The sequence below is a fragment of the Haemaphysalis longicornis genome, unplaced genomic scaffold, assembly GCF_048455015.1.
Source record: "Haemaphysalis longicornis isolate Haplotype H1 unplaced genomic scaffold, Haemaphysalis longicornis Haplotype H1 scaffold_9, whole genome shotgun sequence".
NCBI classification, from domain to species: Eukaryota; Metazoa; Arthropoda; class Arachnida; order Ixodida; family Ixodidae; genus Haemaphysalis; species Haemaphysalis longicornis.
The window spans coordinates 69,921,136-69,947,834 of record NW_027526460.1 but is presented as its reverse complement, the minus strand read 5'-3'; the positions used below and the strand labels follow the sequence as shown (position 1 = coordinate 69,947,834).

Sequence of the window (26,699 nt, the reverse complement as noted above, 5' to 3'; positions counted from 1 at the left end):
TAACTGGAAGACATGGCATGGTGGGTTTGTATAGTAATTGAGGCTCTTTTTTCTTTCTTGCCCGCAGCGCTGGTGCGGCTGAGGGAGATGCTGCGGCGTACAGACTCTACCGGCGTCCCCTTCCGGCTGCGTCGGTGCTCGCAAGGCGAGGATCTGCGTAAGGTGTTCCGGGAAGTCGGACGCCGTGGGGAAGCCAACATCTTAATTGACGTCCCCACGAGTCGCCTTAAGGAATATCTCAAGCAGGTGAGCTGCGTTTGAATCGATTTGAGGATTGTGAAAACGGTTGAGTGGAAATGTGCATTTAAAGTGCCAACTCTTGGCCAAACATTTGCCTGCTTATTAAGAGCAATTATTTTTATCTTTTGCGTGTGTGACTGCAGTGCTGAGAACAACTGTTAGCGGGTTCCAAGTGTTGGTAAAATTTATAATAACCAAGATATAGGTGCACTAAATGCACTCAGAAACAGCGTGTAAAATATAAAAAAGGATTGTGTAAAGCACAGTGATGAAAGCGCCAGCATGGCGAAGGTCGCATATTTTAACAGGTGATACATTTGGTTTAGTGCACACTCGAATGGTCGCACTGTAGTAAAAAACGCTTCCCTTACACGCAATAAATAATCCGGTTAGCTTATTCTTACAGCAGAGTTGACACTGACGGCATGCCAATACAGCGATTACCTCGAAAGGCACTCAATAGAGCCTGAAAATTTGATTCACTTTTTGTTTCATTAACATCTGGCCACCACTCATTGTGTAGCCTGAGCGTTAACTGCATTCATTTAGATTTGCACTCAGAGTAGCAAATGAAGATTCGTAGCCTGATACCTTTATTTTACTCCAAATTTCTTGCAAGGTTACTTAAAACAATGACAACAATATGCGCACCCAAGCGTACCTTTGTTCTGCTCCAATATATGGGAGGGGTGGCGAAAAGTAAATACTACTATTTAGTGCGTCTTAAAAGTTGGGAAGAGGAAGCGAGGGAATACAGGAAGCAGACATGGTGTTTATTGAAGACGACATATATTCGTCGGAAAAGCAGCTAGCAGCAGTGTAGAAACGAATAATTAAGAATGAAGAACGGCGGCGTTTCCAATTCTTCCGACCGACATTTAAACAGCAAGAGAGCTAAAGTATTAAAGAGCTTTTTCTTAGGGATGCAATAACAAGGTTTGGTGTGAGCGCCGGTATTTTTTATTAACCGTGTTGTAAGTGGAGCAGGATGTAGAGGGGCAGGGACCTGATGGCGCTTCTCTGTAGGGGTAGCGGCGGTTCCTCGGAATTAGGAGGGTATGGCACAGTTTAGAGGCTTATGAGTAGGACCACGGTAAAATGCGCCATTTCTAGGCTTAAGAGACACTGTCGCTCATTACGGGTGCAATAATGACACTGCTTTGCTTGACGATCCGTGGAATGGGAAGTCCTTGGTAGGCAGGGTAAAAGACGGTCTGTCGGAAAGTGCGAACTTTATGCGGGCCAATAGCCATCCCGTTGGCCCCACTCTGACGTCAGCAGTGGACTGAGGATCATGTTTTCTCCTTCTTGCTGGACAGTGACGATTTGCCGTGAACTTCACGAAAGAGAGAAATATAGTAAGGTATGGTATCAGTATACCCATTAGGCAGAGGAGCGCTCTTTACCTACCCGGATGTTGGCAAATAACGGCGATATATTACCCGCTTTTATTCAGAGTGGATACTCCTATGGACACGCAGACGCAGACATTGAGATCATTGGTAACCAGACCCTATTGCCGCCTTCATTAAAATCTAAAAATTGAAGATAGAGCAGAAGTATTAATGGGGAAACAAGACACAACACAAATTGTGTGTTTTGTACCAGTGCAATTTGTTCACAATTAATAGAAGTGACTTTATTCTCATAGTTCCGAGAGTTCCATGAGTCGAAATCGCAGGTTAGAGCTTATTCGTACTTGTTTCTTTGCGACTAGAAGGAAGTGCATTGGAAGGATTGTGTGTGATGTCAGGGGCTCAAGTATACCTGACTTTCACGTGAGTTTGTGCGTGCGATGTTTATTTTAAGATTGCAGCGAACGTACAGGAGTTGATGATGACATGGATTTCAATTTAATAGCGCAAGGCCGACTGAGGGCAAAGAGCACCAATAGGAAGTCATTTCATGAGATAGCAATAAGAATAAAATAAAATCCTTTCAGTAAAAAGAAACCGGAAGGAAAACACCAGGCAAGGAAGATGTCTGGTGTAAAGGGCCAGGTTCTCAAGATGTATTATAAAAAATGATATATCAAAATTTTACGCCGGAGAGGAACTCAAGAACACATTTCACAAAAAGCATTGGCTCGTCTCCTAAATAGTACTACGGCTCGTCTAGAATACGTCGTGTGTCGTTGGCTGGTGCGGAATATGTCGTTGGGGGAAGTTATTGCGCCGTGTAGTGTCAAGTGCTTTGCAATGAATGAGCATGTAAACTACGGATAGGCCCTTTCCACACCCGCTGCACGTGGGATTGGTTATCCAGTACAGGAGTTCTCTTTCGATGTATAGTTTGTACGTATGATCCCGTAAATGTATTGTCCCAAAGATAACTGATGTTAGAAGTAAGAATTCGCATTTCCAGCCTATACTGTAGAAGTTTAATTGCCCTAAATAATTTCTGAGCCAGATTAGAGTGCATTGCGGATTAGAAGCGATTCTTCTAACGTGCAGGTTGCTTTAAATTAACATTGTCAACATCGTTAATACCAAACAGTGGCTGCTAACATTGAGCCAGTCCTCAAACTGTGCGGGAAAGCCATTAGCGTGATACATGCGTAGGCGGAAGGCAACATCTTTAGTCCAGGTTTAGAATTAGTTAACGTCGTGTTTCAAACTTTTAGTGCCTAGATTCGCCCGTGGTATTTAAACCGTAGACGGTAATTATGAATACATCGCCCACCTCTTAAAGCAGCGCATCAGCGTGCGCCATAGCATAATGCGCGTAAACCTGGATCAACGGGTGCCCGCATGAGAGCCAAAGCTTGTACGGAATAGGAGCGGCCATTGTGCGAATTTAAGAATGGCGACTGCTTTGGCGCCGCAATAGGCATCCCATATGAACATCCAGGTCTGCGCAATAATTGAAGGCAGCCAGTCCTCACTCTGTTCCCTCTTTCATGGGAACTCTTTCAATAAAGCTGATTGCTTACAGTGTTCATCGCGTATTTCTGAGAGGCCATTTGCCCGTTCTAAATCCTTGAGAAGCATTGAAACCTTGACGTTCTGGCACGCCGGCATTTCAGCATGCCGTCATTTGCGCTTGCGAAGAGCGGGCGGGCTATTTAATAGGCGTTCTTGTGGTGCACGGTGGTACGCCGGCACATGTGTTAATATCATTATTTACACTATTCGCGCTGAGGAAGAAGAGGCCACTGTGGTGCTTGACATCGTTTCCACAACGGCTAAACCATCGTGAGCGACTCTAAAACACTTCCCCGAAATTGCGAAATTGACAGGGTCTCTACTGCACTCCCACGCATCTTAGGCTCCGTCCAGGTCACTCACAGGCGCAAAGTGCAAATAATTTGGACACCGGCCCATGCATCGCTCCCAGGCACCGAGCTAGCAAATGAGGCGGCCGGAGGTTTCAACTCCCGGGATTGGCCTGACGGCGCTGCTGGTTCGGACCAGGGGTTTAGGGACAGGCTGGTGACCTACCGGATCATCTCCCAACACTATCGTATGGCGCGCCATATATATCCTGCTGCGCATACCACGCTCAACAGACGTCAATCGGTATCCTGGCGTCAGATACAGGCTAATGAATTCTCCAATCTTGCTTTCTTTAGCCACATTTATTCTGACCTTTCCAATGATCGATGGAAATGGTGCTCCAAGCGAGCCACACTCACATGATTTGGTTCTGTGATGCTCAACCTCGAACTCTGCGAGCACGCTTACAAAGTACAGCGCGGAGCGTTGGGAGATCTGTTTGCTTAGCTCCGACCCCGAAATACAGAGCAAGGTCGTCTAACTGGCCGAAGATTCTCTCGCGCCCAAGGGTTGCAAGCCGCTATCTGAGGGGCTACCGATTTTTGTACAAAATAAATTTATCTTCATCATAATTACTTCTCGTAGCTAAAACTGTCATAAAAAATTGGAATATCTGGAAATTTATTTCCCTCTACGTAATACCTCATTATACATTTTGCACAGGCTACATAACACGTTTTATGCATTTCTAAGATTTGCAAATACCCCACTGCGACCACGTGTCATACTTGTAATAAAGCTTATTCCATTTGGTTTGGTGCTTCATGTGTTCAAATAGGCGTAATAATTGCAAGAAGTATCTCTTCTTATTTCTACATACTCGCTTCTTCAATAATTTTGGAATTTAACCGGGGAACGTTCTCTTACAATCTCTTTTCTTACACGAGAACACGAAGCTTATATAGCCTCTGCAACCTCCTTTCTCCTTTAAAAAAGAATCTCCCAAGTTAAAGTTTTTTTTATCCAGCTATAAAAAAGGTAAGCTTAGGTAATTCAGAACGAGGTATTTAGCTAGCAAACGAACGCAACTTCGATTTAGATTGCGATCCGAGTTTGCGGAACGAAATCACTGTAAACCTTTGGCCCAATTTGCTAAGTTAACAAGCACACGTCCGAGTTTCCTTTTCTGCTCTGCGTATGGTTTCTCATCGAAAATTCTCCCTCAGGCCTGAATAACTCAGCTTTTTCTTTCATGGTTGCTTCTATTTCTGTCCGGTGGGTTGCTCTTTCGCGGAGTTCTTTTTACTTCCCCAAGGCGGATGTGACAGCTTGCGGCTCGTTATCGCGGGAACGTGGCAACCAATATGGGTGCGCTCGTAAAACGGTGCTTCCCGCCGTCGGGCCCAGGCAAGGGCGCAGGCTGCGCCGCCGTCATCCAATAAAACGTTGAACTCGGCCGGAGCCGTAGCGTGGTACTTGGCGAGGGCAGTAACTTCGAAACCCTCGGCTTCGACGCGCCAAACCCTTCGCGCCCTTCCGATTCCTAGTCTCAACATTCGCACAGTTAATTCGGGTGGAAGTGCGCAGACTTCCCTTGTTGGCTTAGTGATGCCCTCAGATGGTTTCTTGGAGGCCTTTCTGGAAGCCCGGGTGAGTTTATTTATTAATTTAATTGAGTATTCCAATCTGGCTTCAAATAAATCGCCACTCACACGGTAGGTGGGAGTTTGCGTGGGTGTGTTCACAGGCGTCATTGATTTTCCCAAAACACTAAACCTAAGCTAAAGACAAGTGATTGTGCATTCAGGTCGCTCCGCAGTTTCCTGAACTGTGCTCAAATTCAAAGTGAACCTTCAGCCATTGCGTGTTTACCCCTTCTTTTATTTTTAACCTGACCTTGTGATCTCATGACCACGTGTAGTCGTTCCGCGGTTGCCTGAACCCTGCTAAAATTGAAAGCGAACATTTCCCCAGTCCGTTAGAACATTTCTCTAGTGTGTTTTAACACTTCTTTTAGCCTTCACTTGGAGAAGTCCAAACTTCCCAATGAGATCGACATCTATACCGACGCCAGTGTGGCAACTTCGCATATTGGCGTAGCATGGACCTGTCCTGAAAACCCATCCCTTGGAGGTCAACTCTCCCTCAGACACGATGGTGCAACTGCACTGGAAGGTGAACTCCATGCCATCAATGGTGCCCTTAATCATATCTGCTATGACCTCAATACCCGACCACCAGCCAAAATACGGATTCTAACGGACTCGTTCGAAGCAATTCAAGCAAGCCACTCGCAAGCCACTCGCAAGCCACTCTCCCTCAACCCGCTCGGCAACTCTATAATCTTACTCAAAGAACACCTCAAAAGCCACAACGTGCACATCAGAATTGACTGGACTCCAGGCCACGAGGAAACCGGCCCAGGGAACCAGTCCGCCCACGAGGCGGCACAGGAGTGTTTGAACTTTACGCCTCCACTGGTTCCCCTTTCAGCATCCACACCCACTCCTCCAGCCCTCCTACTTCTCCGGCTAAAGAAACGCAAAAGACAACGTTACCAACAGGTTACACCCCCTGGGTATCTTGCCAACATTGTCTCCTGCAGCAGATCCGAGGAAGTATTCATTAACAAGTTATGCGCGGATGCCGCCTACACTCCTCACATTACCCAGAAATGGACAAGATGCCCCAACACATACCCACGATGCCCCTACTGCAACACTGACGTCAAATCAAATCTCCACCACCTAGTGTGGACATGCCCACACTTTGCCAAACATCGCCCAGAAAGTTTAACAAACATTAATACCGACACTCTACCACATGAAGCACATACTGGATTAGACGCATCTTTATTACGAACAATTGCCGCTTTTGCAGTTAAGAGTGGTCTGGCGCGAGTAGTCTAACTGGGGCCGACCCCGGTGAAGACTTCCAGGCCCCCATAACACAAATCCCCTGTTTGAATATGGACCTTGATTAGTAATCCCCTTCCTTCCATCCCTCCCCCCACTCTACGGCAAACGCCCTCCTTGCTCCAATAAAAAGACTCAATCAATCAATCATTTTTACCTTGAACTACTGAACTCTGTCTACAGACCGCTTGTCGTTTTTTTTTTTTCATTTGTGTCATTATTCACCTGACGTAGCATGTTAGGCTATCTGCTGGACAGACCTCGTCAGTACCATTAAACTGCGTTCTCTCTCTCTCTATGCCGAATTCGGCAGTGATCTTAAGTCATTTCACAAGCTAATACCTTCGTATTCGTTAACGGCAGAGTATCAATATTGTTACGAACGAAATGGTCGAAAAAACCGTTCAAAATGCCGGAAAGGATAATAATACCAGCGTAAAAAAAAAGCTCCAGTGTTTGTGTGGTAATGCACAAAGGGCGACCCTTAAGAAAACGGAACTGTGTCAAAGGTTCTGCACTCTGTTCAGCGACGTATAAACTGAGGGCCGCAATGGACATGGCTTACATTTGTTAGGTGGGATATCATCCTGCTCGGTACTTTCAAGCAGTTCTTGAGCTGTTGCGTAGGTTACACGAGCGGAGGCAGAACTTGTTATACAAGCAGTAACATGGGCCTGTACGTGGCAGAGCTAGTAAGTGGTAAGAAACAGAAAAAAAAAATGCGTATAAGTATCGCAAAGGTACGTGCACACTTCCGGCACCGTGCCGTGCCGCTTGCCGCTTGCCGACGTCGGCAGCCGCTTGAAACCTGTTTTCGCCAAGAACGGCGCATTTTCCTTGCGGTAGAGCGAATGCAAGCGGGACCCATTTTTATTTTACAATACTGCATGGCCATAATTGGGCGACAGCAGGAGTGGTTACAGCGTAGAACGCACGACACCATTCACACAAAGAAGGTCACACACTGACAAGGATGAATGTTTTATTACCAAAATTTAATAAGAGAAATGTTTTTCAAATTCAGCGACGAAACTGGAACAAAGAAATAATTCGGCAGAAAATTAATTTCAATCCTCAATTGTGTGAGGTAAGAAACTGTACTTCTAGATATTTGTTTTGGCGAAGATGGGGCCAATGAATGTTGGTGATTGTGACGAGCCTTCCTCGTTGCGAGAGGTTTTTCATAATAGGGTAGCTTCAAGTTATTTTTCCTGAGAGACAGTTGTGTAAGATGAGTTTCCATGGTCTGAATGCGATTATCATGCATTACGAAATAGGGAAGTCCTTCCTTTTGTACTTCCCAAATATAAATCTCACGGCTTTGGGGTTGTCTCGTTCTGGTTGAATTTTATCTTGTTTGTATTTGGGTCTCATATTGTTACGTGGCGCAGGACATGAAAAATGAGATGCGGACTATGTATTCTGAACTATTTACATGGCGGGTATCGCCGAGCTCGCACCAGCTGCGCGTCAGCCACCTCCTCCTCGTCGTCGATGGAGGGACATTGGGAATTGTCCACTTGTTCGTAACATCACCCCCCGGCCAAAGAAGACCGTCTCGGTCGTGCTCGGTCACCGTGAATGGATGGGTGAGGTGAGGATGAGATGCGATGTGTATAAACAGTGAAGTCCTTTCCACGGCCAATGACGATGGCGGTCTCCGATGTCGACTGGTCTCCGAACATCGACGCCCAGAAGGCCACGACGAACCGATGAGGGTGCTGGGAACCGCGCCGGACGAGAAGGGTGGGGACACGGCATGGGCGACACGTCTTGGCTGGTCACGTCTCGTCTGGTCTCGGTTCTTGATCGGCTTCTCATGGGCTGGGGACACGGGGCGGGGGCATCGTCATGTGCTGATCGCGGAGGGGCTGGGGCTGCCCGACACGGCCCGCGTACCCTCGATGTTTCGCCGGTGCCGAGACGTAAGCGATGCTGGGGCCAGGACGGGGAGGCACTCGCACACTCCACCAAACATGTTACGTGGCGCAGGACATGAACAATGAGATGCGGACTATGTATTCTGAACTATTTACATGGCGGGTATCGCCGAGCTCGCACCGGCTGCGCGTCAGCCACCTCCTCGTCGTCGTCGATGGAGGGACATTGGGAATTGTCCACTTGTTCGTAACAATATCACCGCTGCATACTCTAATTTACTCCTACAAAAGTATTCTAAGCTAAAATATTAGTACTGGCAGGAGCGCTTCTGCGTTGTCTTCTAAAAATATTGCGGTCGCACAGGTTTTCGAGATATTGGCTGACTATTTTAAATCGTTCGTTAATGTGACGGCAAGGTATTTGTAATCTTTCACCCCAGAAATAATACAATCTTGCATTTTATGAAAATATGTGTTCGGTTGGGTTACGCACCTGTACAGCGTTTTCACTGTTCAATTCTATGCCCTATTTTTCACACCACCTGTCAATAGCAGAAACAAAGACTTGTCGTGAACGATAGTCACCTGTGAATAAAAGCTGTTTAAACACAACACAATCATTCGCGAACAACCGCAATTAAACGACTGCCCGAATAATAGAAGCTAAACCATTCACGTAAATTAAACATAACAACGGTGCAAGTTCACTTCCTTCCGGAACTCCAGAAGAAACACCACATACATTTAAAAAAAAGTACGCCCACCACCCCCCCCCCCCGCGGGAACCCTGTGTGATGCGACGCTGAGCGGGGTTCAAACGCAAGCGGAGAGCAACCGTCGACCGAAAGGCCGCCGGAGGGCGGCACACCGGTTATCTGCGCAGCGCGCCCGAAGGAGAGAAGACCGCGGAGAGAGAGAGAGTGCCGCGGCTATGACGCAACACAATCCAACACAATCCACTTTAATCCAATCCAATTCAAATAGAATCCTAGTCAAGCCAAGCCAAGCCAAGCCAATCGAATCCAATCCAATGCCCCTCGCGAGAGAGTGTTCGCTATCGGAGAGGAGAGGGGGAGTGTGGATTCGGACAACAACGGACGCACGCGGACAACAAGGGACGCACGCACACCACATACATTTTAAAAAAGACTAATATCAGCGTACTGTTTTCTCTTCGTAAGATAAGCCTGCATGTATCGTAGAACAGCGAAGAAAAGTCCTATAAATTATAGTTTGCAGAGCAGTTTTTTTGAGGTACCTTGTCGAAAGCCTTGCTAAAACCCATAAAAATAACGCCAGCCTGACCAGATGCATGAAGAATACACATTGCATCACTTACGGGTGACAATATTTGTGTATTTGTAGACAATATTTTGTATTTTGGCAGTTCCGCAGAGCACAAACGCCAATGAGGAATGCCGGGCGTGATGACGTGGTGGTGATGTGCTGCGCCTACCTGTTCCCAGTTCTCAACCACTGCTTCCGTGCGTGCGGGAGATCTCGGCGAGAATAAATTTCTTCTGAAAAATGTCTCTTGAAAAAAGAGGGGGGCGGGGGGGGGGGCGGGCGATCTCAGTCAAGATTGCGGTCAAAGGACTGGTTAATCACGTGACCGTCGCCACAGCAAGTTTGTTTAGCCTTCAATGGCGAAGCGGTGCCTCGCCGCTGGCGGCCATCGGCAATGCGGCACAGCGAGTTCGCCGCTAGTGTAGGTAGCTTAACGTGAGACACACGTACAATGAATTAAGGATGAGAAGGAGGAACTGTAACAAATATTATTAGTGCGAGCCTAAGATATTGATGCCTGCGCACCAGCCTTGTGTGGGGTTTCCTCTAGTCTAAGGTACGCCCTGGCCTGCGCTGCCCACCCGTGGCCTTTACAATGGTATACGCTGGGAGGAGAGGTTGAAGCTGGTCAGCGGTGCCACCCACTATTCGAATGTTTCTTCAGGATTCGGATAAAGAGAAGGAGTTCGTTGACACCTAAATACAAGCTTGTAACTGGTGCCAGTGTGGTGGTCAGTACTTGCAAGAGCCGGGGTTGAGGGTGGGGTGCATTGCTTGCATTAGGATATTGTGGAGGTCATTGTTTGTACTTGTCAGAATGCCGTAGTTTCCCTTCCCAACACGGTGGGGGACAAAACAATATATTTAAATGTTCAACATCGATCATATACTTGAAATCTATGAGTATATAATATACAGAAATTGTATCATCTTCTTGTATTTTTGTCAAGTTAGCGCTTTTGAAGATTGTGAAACAGCCGACGTACGGGTATGGGATCCAGATTAAGGAGGAGAATTACGCAGGTATTCGAGGTATTTGGTTAAACAATACAAGCAATTGAAAATAAACCTAAGGACACAGAAAATGAATAGGCAATATTTGGTTCCTATAGTAAGTATGAGAATAAAAACACAATTGACAATAACAACACTCAAAGGTGACTCTTTCCGCAACCTTATTCAGTATTCTGAAGAGATTTAGACATGTTATGCCACATGATCAGAGGCCATCATAACGTAGTGCTGTTCTTGTCGATCTGGGTGTAGGCGCACGCAAAGGGATCGGCGGTATAACGCGCTGACACTGGCTGCAGCCAACCAATGGCTAATCGATGCGTTGAGGACAATGTTTCCATAGAACAGGGTACTCTTGAAGGGTCACGGTGAACGATGGTAATCGCTACGGTGCCGTTCTACCTTCTCGTCTAGTAATTGAACTTTGCGGGTACCATATGTGACTTTCGCTACTGCCGAGTTGCATCTTAGGTAGTGAAAGGCTACCCTATGACACCATACGTGTGCCGTCCATTCTTATGCGGTGTTTACACGGAACGCTGAGCGTGCGTGAGGGAGAGGAGTAAAAGCAGCCTGGTGCAACGCGATCATCATCATACGTCACTAGAGGCGGGAATATAGGTGTCGTTGTCGTTAAGGCCTACTCGCCAAGGAGGCCGTAGCACTGCCCTCTTTTCCCTGCAGGAAACGTGGTCCTGTGAAGAGCAGCTGAAAGCTTAACTTTTGTTGTACCAAGGTAACTTGTCTAGTGTATATGCCAAAATCCTGTGCAATCACAAATGGTAACAACGAAGCGGAAGCGTTGCACTCCCGCCTGCCTGGCCAGTTTTTCTATTGTTGTGCTGAGGTTGCCAGGGATTCCAACCTCGAAGGGTGGAGGCTGCAACTTTTGTTGTATTTTAGAAAGAATGTTGCTGCTCTCAGATATCTGACGGCAATAACATGCCAAAAACCGCAGGTACAAGACTTTTTTTACTATTACCTAAATGTAACAAGCGGTAGCTAGAGCAGCTGATGTGCGTATATAAATATTATTGTTAGTATGAAAGCGCAATATTTAATAGGGTACGACCTAAAGGTGCCGCGTGATAACTAAAAAATTCCTTAGCCTCAAAATAAGGCATAAATTTTTACGGGTTTCCACTAAATGACGCTCTATATATGTTGCTGTAATGCATTCGATGTACAATTTCTCGCAATTCACCGTGCGCATATGCTTAATGGAGGCAAGTGTGTGCGAGAACGAGAATGGGGCGGCCGCTATTGTTGTGTTTTCGGAATTTTTATAACATATTCTTGTGCCTCTATTACTTTTAACAGCAAAAAAAAAAAAAATAGAATCGAACAACGAGTATCATAACGAAGCGTGAAGAGTCACGGTAGCGTGGGTATTATTCCGGCTTCAGAAGCCAAGAAGCTTAGGGTTAATCTCCAAACCCTAAGCAATCACAAATGCACTCTGCCTACAAAATTTCTCATCGACCGCGCATGAGTGGTGATAGCAGCCCTGGAAACTCGACTGGGCCCACATAGTTATTAATACATGATGGCCACCGCAATCGTAAGGGAAATGACCAACTGTACAATAACACATTGTCATTGAAAAAAAACTACATCCACTGCAGAAACTCTGGCCATGGTGTTTGTTTTTCTTGGAGAGCCTTTCAGTTTGATCATATGCAAATGTCGTTTCAAATCGCGCGCCATCAGCCGCAAAGGGTTCACACAACATCCGACAGATGGCGACGAGTGTACTGGCCAGTAGGAAGACGCATTGAAACATCCCCCTCGCGAGGGGCACGATCAAATTCAGAGCATTTCCGGGGGCGCACGACGTTAAGTAGTTTGCGTTACGTTAATGCTGTTGCACTTGTGGCAACTGCTGACGAGAGAGCGCTCGTCAGCAGTAATTTGAATGAGTCAAGAATATAAGGCGCGTCCGTAGCTTCCAATTCTGTGTTGGCTTTGTGGCGCAGTGGTTAGAGCACAATGTACATTGCGTTCCGCCCGCAGGGTCGAGGGATCGAAACCTGGCGCCGGATAGTATTTCTTTTTTTATATAGTAGGGAGGGGTGCGGTGCGGACTACGGACGCCAACGCGGGTGACATCGTGAGTTACTGAAACGCTCTGCATTTAAAATTTATAAGAAACTTATAGAGATTTAACTGCAACATTCTATTCTGCGACTACACGAACTGCAGGTTGTTCGATTTGGGTGCCCTGCACCGTCGCTGTCGCTGTGGCCTGTTTATTACCTAAAGAAGACCATCGTTGAATCTCAGCTTAAACCAAAAGAATGCCACGCACTCACCCTGTCACTTTTTGTTCCATGTTTACTTAATTATTTATGAATAGCTCGTTTAACAAATTCTGCTACAACTGTTGCGTCGGCACAATTTGGGAGAATCACACAGCATATTACGCCTTGCGAAAAGAGGAAGCGTAAGCAAGTAGTCATTTACAGCGCTGTAATTTTAAAGCCAGTATACGATGTTAAGGTTCATTAGACACCTGGGGTTCCTCGTTTATTTTGGGCATCGAGGAGACTATCTTTTGTAGCAATCTCTAAATTGTATGAAAGCTTCATCAGCTGTCGTGAAGAGCCACTTCTGCTTCTTTTGGCCAATAAATTCTTCTCTTTCTACTACTGTCTGTCTCTTTGAGGAGCCGTTGTTGTTCCCAAGCGTTCACTTCCAACGCGTAGTTCGAGATAGTTTAATGAAATTGAAGTGCTGGTACAGACATGACGTCGTCAGCGAGACCCGAAGTCAATAAGTGGAAACGTGGCGATACGAACAAACGCGACTTGCCATGGGAATGACGCAAAGAAAACAGCCCCAGTTTCGATTCCGCCCACGAGTCCAAGCGACTGTCGCTGGCATCTGCCGCGAGGCGCTGCGAAGGAACGACAAGGAACTGAAGCAAAAAATGCGAAGCAAGAAGCTTTGAGAAAACTCCGTCGAGAACAACACTCGACGCGACCCGAACGACGAACCGTATCGGATTGACCTTTTTTTATTTCGTGAGGAACATTTCCGGTGAAAGAGGTTTCCTGTTATACTGTCCCGATCAACTGGAATGCCAGCTCCCGGGTAGAGTGTTTGTTTTAGACAACGTCTTTTGTGGTAGTTTTTTTAATTAGTAATTTGCTGCTCTGTCGTGGCTTTTCCTTCCAACATTGTGATAATTCGAAGATTTCTTCTGGAAAAGAAACATCTCTGAATTCCAACATTGCGGCTGGAAAAAGAACTCCAATATTATAAAAAGTAAACCTATTTCATTAGTTGGAGCAAAGCTTATAAATTATCGCATCCCACTAGTTTTTCAGCTTCCTTTGCTTTTAATCTATTGCGAATTCCTGTTTGTGATGTGATTGTTCTTTTATGTGTATTTGGTTCCTCAAACTGTACGAAGTAATATTAACGTTAAGCATGGATCACTTATCATGTCGCTGGTTGTGAACACTTTTAGGTGGTCGATGTGGAAAGCTCTGTTGTGCCAAGATGAGTGAACTGCCTTAGCTTGTCTTCCGGCTTCGCGCAATATTTTCAAGGCCTATTCTGCCTGCTTTGTTGTCTGATTGGGGCATTCGCATTTGTTCCCTTTCTGTCTCTGGTGCGTTGTCGCTTGAGGTAGCGGGTGCTTACTCTCGTCACCACTTGGACTGGATAAAGCCAGGCAAGAGCGATGGAAGAAAATGTTCTATCAAGTTGCCCATTTAAATAAATACTATTTTTGTCTTTTCACTCTACTGTAACTCTACTTCATTGACTGTCTTCAAGCAAGATATTTGCACAATCGTGGGCATGTTGCCGATTCATTTTTTGGTGGGAGGGCTTCTGATAAGACTAACTAGTTATAATGTTCGCTTCGAGTTCGTCTTAGCGGGACTCCACTACATAACAAACCGACCTTATTTACTGGAAGGACGTGTAGCATGCAGCTAAAAGAAGTTTTTGCAGTAAGAAATTGCCAGTTTCTGAAAAAAAAATTCGCATACATTCGGCTGTAACCCAAGACCCTTCATCACATTACCACCCGTATACCCCGATGGCACCCAGGACGAATGGAGTAGTTGACTCATCGCTTGCTCAAGGAATAGAAGTAGTTTTACAACTGAAGCGGTAGATGGCGCAGAGTGGGACGTAGGGAAAATAATACACCGAATTAGAATTTAAACTAGAAGGGGGGGAGGTTTGAACAGGCACGGAATTATAAGAAGGCGGGTAAGCGGCAGGAGTTTAGAACCGGGCGGAGGGGGGCTAACCCGTTCCGTTAGTTAAGGGTAAGGCAAATAAGTAGAATAACACAGGTAAGTCGAATGATAACTGCCGACGTCCCTATACAAAGGGGGGCATCCAATAATAATAATAATAATCAATCAATCAATCAATCAACCTTTATTTTTGGTGCCCAGGAACAACCCTAGGGTCTTGGTACTGGTACACCATATACAAGCATTCATAAAAACAAACTAAAATCAAGACAACACAACACAGAAAACCGTATATATGAAAGAAACAATAAGATAAAAATAGTTACAGAGATCCCAGAAAGCAAAACAGCAAAACAGCAAAAAAAAAAAAGGAAGCCTAGTGTTAGAAGCCATGACACCCGGCCAGCAAAACGTTGAAGGCACGTGAAAAATTGAAAATACACAAGCAAATACTCAATGCACATGACGGAGATAGATTATACACATAAAACAAAGGTTTTGTAACAAAATGTCAGGAAGTTTCAAAATGGAAAAACGAAGTTCAGCGTTACAAGCACTGACACTTAAACCGACAGAAATTCAAGCAACACAAAATCAGGAAAAGTGAAAAACAAACAAGCAAGATGATGATTTGCATAAAATAAATATGGAACAGAAATACGGCACATAAATGACATAAAGGCACTTAAGTTACAACAGTTTTCAATTCATTAGAGAACAAAGACAAAGAGCTCTGGTATATATCAAGACGATCGGAATATTCATTATATGCACATTGTATTCTACAGATGGACGAGCATCGTTTACTTAAAGCATCTGTTCTGAAAGTTCGAAATCTTCGGAAAAGTTTGTTCGGCAAGTTGACATTGATAAGTGCAACCAAGTTGTCACAGAAAATATCACCATGAAGAAGTTTATAAAGAAAGATAATGTCAGCTCTCATTCGTCGACACCAAAGGGAAGGAATACTTTTGAGACAAGACGTGCTGCCGTATGCGTCTTCTTGTACATGACGGAAACGGTGCCTAAAGATAGAAAGGAACTTATTTTGAACCCTTTCGATGCGGTCACTATTGGACTTGCAAGTTCCATTCCAAACAACAGAACCGTATTCGAGAAGAGGTAAGCACAGAGCCGAATACAACTTTAAGAAAGGAAGAGGACTTTTAAACTCTCTAGAATACCTGCAGACAGCACCCAGACATCGAAGAGAGCGTCCGGTAATTTGTGTAACGTGGGAAGAGAAAGTCAGAGAAGAATCAAATAGTACTCCCAAGTCCCGAATTTCGGTCACCCTCGGCAGTGCAGTGCTTGCTATTTTATAGGAGTATTGCAGCTGTTGAGTTTTCCTACTATAGGAAACAACTTTAGTTTTTGAGGGGTTCAAAATTAAGTCGTTTTTGGTGCACCAACGATGGAATGACACGATATCAGCCTGAAGAGAATTACAGTCCTGAACATTACGCACTTCTCTGAAGATTTTCACATCATCAGCATACAACAAAAAAGAAGAATTTTTAATGGCAGAAGCAACATCGTTAATGAAAATGGAAAAAAGAAGGGGGCCCAGAACGGAGCCCTGGGGTACACCACTGGTTGCTTTGTACCTAAATGATGTTTGACCATTAACACTTACATAGCAATATCGCTCCTGGAGATAGCAACGTATAAGACCCACTAAGGAAGCGTGAACATCTAACAGAATGAGCTTGGCAAGCAATAACGAGTGGTTGACTACATCAAAGGCCTTGCTCATGTCACAGTAGACCGCATCAAGCTGGCTTCTACCAATGACTGCTGGGACAGCCTGCTCCATGAAGCATGCGAGGTTTGTGGAAGTTGAGCGACCACGCATGAAGCCATGTTGATTAGGAAAGAGGACATGTTTAAGTGAGAAAGACAAGACCTTATGAAGAGATAACTCGAATATTTTAGAGGCAGAACAAAGAAGCGACACTGGCCTATAGTTCATGGGGTCGGTTTTTGGGCCTGACTTGAAAACAGGGAATACACGACAGATTTTCCATGATCGAGGGTACGTGCCAGACCGGAGACAGTTATTAAATATTGAGGTGAACACAGGAACAAATAAATTTGCATACGTTTTTAGAATTGCAGCAGGAATACCATCTGGCCCAGAAGAAAACGAGGGCTTTAGCCGCTTGATGCTGGCCCGCACGATGTTCTCATCCAATTGGAAACAAGCGGAGTAACCGTCCTGGTGACAAGAGACGCTGCCGTCATCACTACCACCGCTAAGCCCAAACAAAGAAGAAAACTGACGAGCAAAGCAGTCGGCCGCATCTGCAACCTCATCGCCGTTGGAATCCAGTAGACGAATAGATTCTTTCGTTGTACTAGATCTAGAATGAATGTACTTCCAGAAGGCTCCCGGCTGATGAGTTGCTTTAGCTTCAACTGACGCCAGGTACAAAGCATGATCACGTTTGTGCAATATTTTGCATAGGGCACGTAGGCGCCGGAACTCCTGAACGAACTGATTCGCACCAGAGCGCTTCATCTTTCTGTGCGCGCGTTCTTTGAGTTTCAGGGCATCCCGCAATTCAGAAGAAAACCAGTGTGGGAACTTGAACTTCTTTGGTAAATATTGCGGGATGTATTTCTTCATACCCAAAAGCACAATCTCAGTAAAACGGTCAACTTGTTCATTGACATCAGAGTGGTCAATGACTGTTGACCAAGGGGCAGCAGAAAAGTAGCCATACAGCCCAACGTAATCTCCCCGGGCGAAAGCGTAGCGAGGTTGCGCATTGCTTGAAATTACAGAACGGTGGAGCATTGTAGGAAGGCAACAGGAAATAGAAAGAGGAGGATGATATTTGTCGGGTATTACTAAAGCACAATCAGAGCGCGACACATTAACGCCATCGAAGTTTGAAAAGCACAGGTCCAGAATGTTTCCACTGCAGTTTTTTATGTGATTACGCTGTGCCATGGAAGTGAAAGACGAAAAATCTAGTAACCTATTACCCTTCTGTTGAAAGTGGTGGTTTTAGTGGGAACAGGTGAGGTGGCTCCACTGAACGCCAGGAGCGGTAAAATCTCCAAGGAGGAGGACCTTGAGGTCACAATGAGTAGTGAGCACCTGTTCAATGGAGGAGACTAACTTATTGAACGCGCCAGGAACTACATCAGGAGGAACGTAAAAAACACCAACTAGAAGTTTTTCAGTTTTAGAGATATGAATTTCGACCCATAAAGACTCACCTGCGTTTTCAATATCGCTACGTAGCACACACGGGAGAGATTTGTTAACTGCGAGAAGTACCCCGCCCCCCTTTTGTTTGCATCCAGTTAAGGCACGATCATTACGATATACATGGTAATTTTGAGGAAAATAGTCATTGGATAGAATATCAGGGCACAACCAAGTTTCAGATATAGCTATTAATGGAAAGCAAGAAGCCAGAACATTACCAAAAAATTCAGTCGCCTTAGTTCGAAGACCTCGCACGTTCTGATAAAAAACATCTAAACTAGTCATTATTCTTTTTCTGATGTGTTGCGCTCAGAGCTGTGAAGCATGCCTTCGCGGAACATGCCTCGAAACTCCTTAAAGAGGCAGTCTTTCGGCCAAACAGTGGGGTCATTCAAGCGCTCGAAAACTCTTCACTGACGGAAATATAAAAGGATGCGTACGTTTCAAATTTAGTTTTCAGTCGTCGGCAGTTCAAGGGCGAGTTCAATAATAATAATAATAATAATAATAATAATAATCAATCAATCAATCAATCAATCAATCAATCAACCTTTATTTTTGGTGCCCAGGAACAACCCTAGGGTCTTGGTACTGGTACACCATATACAAGCATTCATAAAAACAAACTAAAATCAAGACAACACAACACAGAAAACCATATATATGAAAGAAACAATAAGATAAAAATAGTTACAGAGATCCCAGAAAGCAAAACAGCAAAACAGCAAAAAAAAAAAGAAAAAAGGAAGCCTAGTGTTAGAAGCCATGACACCCGGCCAGCAAAACGTTGAAGGCACGTGAAAAATTGAAAATACACAAGCAAATACTCAATGCACATGACGGAGATAGATTATACACATAAAACAAAGGTTTTGTAACAAAATGTTAGGAAGTTTCAAATAATAATAATAATAATAATAATAATAATAATAATAATAATAATAATAATAATAATAATCAATCAATCAATCAATCAATCATTTATTTGCGTGCCCAGGAACAGCCGGGGGGGCCTTTGTGCTGGCGCACGGAAACAGAAACACACGAAACATAATGTACACATCTCTCAAATACAAAATAAAATACAAAATACAAAAAAACTGAAAGGACAGCTTATGTTGAAGTTACGGAATGAAAGTCATTTAAGTGCATGAACTCAAGGATAAAAGACAAATGCAGAATAAGAAAAGTTGGCAGTTACGCCAATACAAACTCACAGACATGTTTGCGAAACAGAGTAGGGCAATCATTAAATATATCAAGGTAATCCGAGTACCGATTGTACGTGCATTGCAGTCGGAACACAGGACACAAGACACGCAGACAATTGGGGTTGCAAAAGGTATCATGTTTCCTGGTCCACTTTTGCGGCACATAAAGACGAACATGTTGTAGCAGCTCACCACAAGACACTATGCCGTGCACAATTTTAAAGAGGAAGAGAATATCAGCCTTGTTCCGCCTGGAAGTTAAGCATGATAGCGTCAATGAAGAGGGCGATCCAGGGTTATAATTACTACTATCGCCAAAGCGATGGTTGAAGATAGATATGAACTTATTTTGGACCCTTTCTACAAGCTTACGGTTTGTTTTGCTCGTGCTGTTCCAGACAACAGATGCATATTCAAGCTGAGGACGACATATAGTTGTGTAGAGCTTGAGAAGAGAAATCGGCTCCTTGAACTTCTTGGACACGCGACAGACAACGCCAAGCGATCGAAGAGCTCTACGAGTAATTACCTGAATATGTGGAGAGAAGCTCAGTTTACTGCCGAAAGTGACGCCTAGGTCATTAACCTCTACCACACGTGGGAGTAATTCACCGATGATGTTATAGGGAAAAAAGATGTTGTCAGTCTTTCTTGTGTATGTCATTACCTTAGTTTTAGATGTATTAATGAGGAGTTTGTTGCATGAGCACCAATGCGAGAAGGACGAGATTGCTCTCTGGAGAGCGGAACAGCTGGCAGAGTTGGAAACAGATTTAAATATTTTTACATCATCGGCATATAAAAGAAAATTACAATCATTAAATATTGTCGCGACATCATTTATAAAGATTCAGAAGAGAAGTGGCCCGAGAACTGAGCCCTGAGGGACACCACTGGTGAAATAATAATAATAATCAATCAATCAATCAATCAATCAATCAATCAATCAATCAATCAATCAATCAATCAATCAATCATGTTTATTTACGTGCCCAGGAACAGCCAGAGGCCTGAGTGCTGGCGCACGGATAGTTATATGAAAACAAAATACAAGAAACATATTGCAAGAAACAAACAAGCGACAAGACACACACATATTGAAGTAGCGAAAATTACCAAAATAAAGCACAGGCGGAGCCTGGGTACAGGTAAAAAAGAAAAAAGAAGATGCCTTTGTGGCTCAGCTTATTGTAATGAATACACAACAAGCAGAGAACAAAGTTTGACAGTAAGACGACAAAAACAATGACAAGAGTATAGAGACAAATGATAAGACAAGCATGATAAGTAAACAGTTTCAAAAACAGGCAACTATATTGGTTAAACAGAACCGCAGAGAAACCAAATTTCAGCAATAAAAAAAAAGAAAAACGAACGACAGAGATATCATAGATGTTTAACATACTGTGTTCAACAGCGCAGTACGGTAAATTGTAAAGGAGCTTTGAAAGATGTCAAGGCGTTCAGAGAAGCGGTTGTAGCAATTCTGTATTCTGCGCACTGGAGAATGATTGGAGTAGCGCGCAGCGGTCAAGAAAGGGCGATGCGACCTGGTGGGCCTCTGTGGAACACTAAACTCTAAACAGTTAAGCAGGTCCACGCAAGAAAGGTCACCATGAACAACTTTGTGAAGAAATGTAAGGTCTGCACGCATACGTCTGCAGGTCAACGAAGGAATGGAAGGAACTATGGGTAAGTCAGAATCAGGACCCGGACTGTGATTGTGATGACGGTGCTTAAATATGGATAAAAACTTCTTCTGAACACGTTCTATTAATTCACTACTAGATTTGGAGATGCCGTTCCAGGCAACAGAAGCATATTCTAACTGGGGGATACATATTGCATTGTATAGCATTAGAAATGGATCTGGAGAAGAGAATTCCTTTGTAATCCGACACACATTTCCAAGACTTCGGAGCGCTCGCCGGGTGATGAGCCTAATATGAGAAGAAAAAGAGAGGGTACTGTCGAAAAGAACTCCGAGGTCCCTAATCTCCTCAACCGTTTGCAAAGGAGCTCCCTCTATACTGTAGGAAAACAGTAGACGATGGGTTTTCCGGCTGTACGTGACAACCTTTGTTTTAGCTGGATTTAAAATTAGACAGTTTTTGCTGCACCAGACCGATAATTCCGACACATCCCTCTGCAAGGCACAGCAGTCCTGAAAACTGCTAATGTGCCTAAATAGTTTTACATCATCAGCATAGAGAAGAAATGAAGATTTTGTTAACACTGTTGACACATCATTGATAAAGATAGAAAACAATAGTGGACCCAGCACAGAACCCTGAGGTACACCACTCGTTGCAGTGTAAACACTAGACCTTTTGAAGTTTACATCTACGTAAAAGGACCGGTCAAGGAGATAGTTGGACAACAAGGCAACAAGGCTTGCATCAACACCGGACATAGTAAGCTTGTTAATTAATAATTTATGGTTCACTACATCAAACGCCTTACTGAGGTAAAAAAAATAACATCCAACTGGCCGTTTTCACAAACTGCCGCCGAAGCCTGAGTCAAGAAGCTTGCAAGATTTGTAACCGTCGATCGACCCGAGAAAAAGCCGTGCTGATTTGGTATCAGAACGTTCTTGACGCAGGCAGCAAGAACGTTGTGCAGAGCTGACTCAAAGAGTTTTGAGGCGACACAAAGGAGTGAGATTGGGCGATAGTTGGTAACGGCTGACTTATCACCAGACTTAAATATTGGAAAAATTCGAGCAATCTTCCATGCACGAGGAAATTTGCCGAAAAGTAAACAGTTATTATAAATGGAAGTTAAGACAGGCACAAAAATGTTGCCGTAAACCTTCATGAGGGCTGCTGGAATTCCGTCTGCACCACAGGAAAATGACGGTTTCATCCGTTTAAGGCTATCATTGACAAGTTTTTCATCGAACATAAGTGTACTAAAATTAGACATATTATTAAACGATAGGCGTTCGTCGTGACCATCTGGCAGTTGAAAGACAGAATGAAAGTACTGAGCAAAGCTAGTGGCGACATCCTCAACCTGTTCCCCATCGGAATTGAGCAGGCTAATGTGTTCTTTAGACTCCTGAGAACGGCCGCGTACATACCTCCAGAAGTCAGCCGGTTTCTGAGACGCAGAAGCCTCTAACGACTCTATATAGAGCTGGTGGTCACGCCGGTAGAGGCTTTTACAAAGTGAGCGATACCTACTAAACTCCGATTTCCACTTGTCGAGCCCAGAACGCTTGGCCTTTTTGTGGGCGCTGTCCTTAAGTTTAAGCGAACTTCGAAGTTCTTTAGAGAACCAATGGGGAAATTTGGAATGAACAGGCATATAACAAGGGATGTACTTTTCCATGCCACTCCTGACAATTTCGGTAAAACGTCGAACCTGTTCGTCAACATCATTGACATCAAAAACACTAGACCATTCACCAGATGAATAAAAGTGATAGAGCCCAACATAATCTCCACGCTTGAAAGCATATCGCGGGACTGCACAATCGTCAACACCACCATAGCAATGCTGGGCAGCGACAGAGACAGAGACAATAAGAGGGGGGTGAAACTTGTCGGGGTGTACAAGAGATATTTCGGAGGCACACACTTCTACGTTTTTCAAGTTCGAGAAGCACACATCTAGGACATTACCACAGAAGTTTTCTATGTGGCAGAACTGCTGCAAGGAGGTGAATGATTGAAAATCTAATAACATGGTGCATTTCTGCGCTGCATAATGGTTTTTATGCTGAAATGAAAGACTGTTCCAGTGAATACCTGGGGTGTTGAAGTCCCCAAGTATAATTAGCTTATGGTTGGAGTGTGAATTGGAAACATTTTCAATAGATGTGAGCTTTAGATTATATTCAGCAGGTAAAATATCCGGGGTTATATAGAATGCACCGATGAGCAGCTTCTCGCCCCTCTTGAGGCCTACCTCAAGCCAGACTGACTCCTCAGTCTCGAGGTCTCGAATAATAATAATAATCAATCAATCAATCAATCAATCAATCATGTTTATTTACGTGCCCAGGAACAGCCAGAGGCCTGGGTGCTGGCGCACGGATAGTTACATGAAAACAAAATACAAGAAACATATTGAAAGAAATAAACAAGCGACAACACACACAAATTGAAGTAGCGAAAATTACAGAAATAAAGCACAGGCGGAGCCTGGGTACAGGTAAAAAAGAAAAAGAAGATGCCTTTGTGGCTCAGCTTTTTGTAATGAATACACAACAAGCAGAGAACAAAGTTTAACAGTAAGACGACAAGAACAATGACAAAGTATAGAGACAAATGATAAGACAACCATGATAAGTAAACAGTTTCAAAAACAGGCAACTATAGTGGTTAAACAGAACCACAGAGAAACCAAATTTCAGCAATAAAAAAAAGAAAAAACGAACGACAGAGATATCATAGATGTTTAACATACTGTGTTCAACAAAGCAGTACGGTAAATTGTAAAGGAGCTTTGAAAGATGTCAAGGCGTTCAGAGAAGCGGTTGTAGCAATTCTGTATTCTGCGCACAGGAGAATGATTGGAGTTGCGCGCAGCGGTCAAGAAAGGGCGATGCGACCTGGTGGGCCTCTGTGGAACACTAAACTCTAAACAGTTAAGCAGGTCTGCGGAAGAAAGGTCACCATGAACAATTTTGTGAAGAAATGTAAGGTCTGCACGCATACGTCTGCAGGTCAACGAAGGAATGGAAGGAACTATGGGTAAGTCAGAATCAGGACCCGAACTGTGATTGTGATGACGGTGCTTAAATATGGATAAAAACTTCTTCTGCACACGTTCTATTAATTCACTACTAGATTTGGAGATGCCGTTCCAGGCAACAGAAGCATATTCTAACTGGGGGATACATATTGCATTGTATAGCATTAGAAATGGATCTGGAGAAGAGAATTCCTTTGTAATCCGACACACATTTCCAAGACTTCGGAGTGCTCGCCGGGTGATGAGCCTAATATGAGAAGAAAAAGAGAGGGTACTGTCGAAAAGAACCCCGAGGTCCCTAATCTCCTCAACCCTTTGCAACGGAGCTCCCGCTATACTGTAGGAAAACAGTAGACGATGGGTTTTCCGGCTGTACGTGACAACCTTTGTTTTAGCTGGATTTAAAATTAGACAGTTTTTGCTGCACCAGACCGATAATTCCGACACATCCCTCTGCAAGGCACAGCAGTCCTGAAAACTGCTAATGTGCCTAAATAGTTTGACATCATCAGCATAGAGAAGAAATGAAGATTTTGTTAACACTGTTGACACATCATTGATAAAGATAGAAAACAATAGTGGACCCAGCACAGAACCCTGAGGTACACCACTCGTTGCAGTGTAAACACTAGACCTTTTGAAGTTTACATCTACGTAAAAGGACCGGTCAAGGAGATAGTTGGACAACAAGGCAACAAGACTTGCATCAACACCGGAGATAGTAAGCTTGTTAATTAATAATTTATGGTTCACTACATCAAACGCCTTACTGAGGTCAAAATAAATTACATCCAACTGGCCGTTTTCACAAACTGCAGCCGAAGCCTGAGTCATGAAGCTTGCAAGATTTGTAACCGTCGATCGACCCGAGAAAAAGCCGTGCTGATTTGGTATCAGAACGTTCTTGACGCAGGCAGCAAGAATGTTGTGCAGAGCTGATTCAAAGAGTTTTGAGGCGACACAAAGGAGTGAGATTGGGCGATAGTTGGTAACGGCTGACTTATCACCAGACTTAAATATTGGAAAAATTCGAGCAATCTTCCATGCACGAGGAAATTTACCGAAAAGCAAACAGTTATTATAAATGGAAGTTAAGACAGGCACAAAAATGTTGCCGTAAGCCTTCATGAGGGCTGCTGGAATTCCGTCTGCACCACAGGAAAATGACGGTTTCATCCGTTTAAGGCTATCATTGACAAGTTTTTCATCGAACATAAGTGTACTAAAATTAGACATATTATTAAACGATAGGCGTTCGTCGGGACCATCTGGCAGTTGAAAGACAGAATGAAAGTACTGAGCAAAGCTCGTGGCGACATCCTCAACCTGTTCCCCATCGGAATTAATCAGACTAATGTGTTCTTTAGACGCCTTAGAACGGCCGCGTACATACCTCCAGAAGTCAGCCGGTTTCTGAGACGCAGAAGCCTCTAACGACTCTATATAGAGCTGGTGGTCACGCCGGTAGAGGCTTTTACAAAGTGAGCGATACCGACTAAAATGCGCTTTCCACTTGTCAAGCCCAGACCGCTTGGCCTTTTTGTGGGCACTGTCCTTAAGTTTAAGCGAACTTCGAAGTTCTTTAGAGAACCAGTGGGGAAATTTGGAATGAACAGGCTTATAAAAAGGGATGTACTTTTCCATGCCACTCCTGACAATTTCGGTAAAACGTCGAACCTGTTCGTCAACATCATTGACATCAAAAACACTAGACCATTCAGCAGATGAATAAAAGTGATAGAGCCCAACATAATCTCCACGCTTGAAAGCATATCGCGGGACTGCACAATCGTCAACACCACCATAGCAATGCTGGGCAGCGAGAGAGATAGAGACAATAAGAGGGGGGTGAAACTTGTCGGGGCGTACAAGAGATATTTCGGAGGCGCACACTTGTACGTTTTTCAAGTTCGAGAAGCACACATCTAGGACATTACCACAGAAGTTTTCTATGTGGCAGAACTGCTGCAAGGAGGTGAATGATTGAAAATCTAATAACATGGTGCATTTCTGCGCTGCGTAATGGTTTTTATGCTGAAATGAAAGACTGTTCCAGTGAATACCTGGGGTGTTGAAGTCCCCAAGTATAATTAGCTTATGGTTGGAGTGTGAATTGGAAACATTTTCAATAGATGTGAGCTTGAGATTATATTCAGCAGGTAAGATATCCGGGGTTATATAGAATGCACCGATGAGCAGCTTCTCGCCCCTCTTGAGGCCTACCTCAAGCCAGACTGATTCCTCAGTCTCGAGGTCTGCACGCCGCACGCAATAATAATAATAATAATAATAATCAATCAATCAATCAATCAATCAATCTTTATTTTTGGTGCCCAGGAACAACCCTAGGGTCTTGGTACTGGTACACCATATACAAGCATTCATAAAAACAAACTAAAATCAAGACAACACAACACAGAAAACCATATATATGAAAGAAACAATAAGATAAAAATAGTTACAGAGATCCCAGAAAGCAAAACAGCAAAAAAAAACAGGAAGCCTAGTGTTAGAAGCCATGACACCCGGCCAGCAAAACGTTGAAGGCACGTGAAAAATTGAAAATACACAAGCAAATACTCAATGCACATGACGGAGATAGATTATACACATAAAACAAAGGTTTTGTAACAAAATGTTAGGAAGTTTCAAAATGAAAAAACGAAGTTCAGCGTTACAAGCACTGACACCTAAACCGACAGAAATTCAAGCAACACAAAATCAGGAAAAGTGAAAAACAAACAAGCAAGATGATGATTTGCATAAAATAAATACGGAACAGAAATACGGCACATA

At 44.0% G+C, this 26,699-nt stretch overlaps 1 protein-coding gene across 1 annotated transcript in view; it reads left to right on the top strand.

The window, feature by feature from the left end:
* LOC144153826 (glutamate receptor ionotropic, kainate 2-like) overlaps positions 1-26,699 on the top strand; it is a 210,099-nt gene that overhangs the window by 134,270 nt on the left and 49,130 nt on the right. The window contains exon 4 of the mRNA XM_077685558.1: positions 68-246. Coding sequence (XP_077541684.1) covers positions 68-246 — 179 coding nt within the window. The remainder of the gene's footprint in view (positions 1-67; positions 247-26,699) is intronic.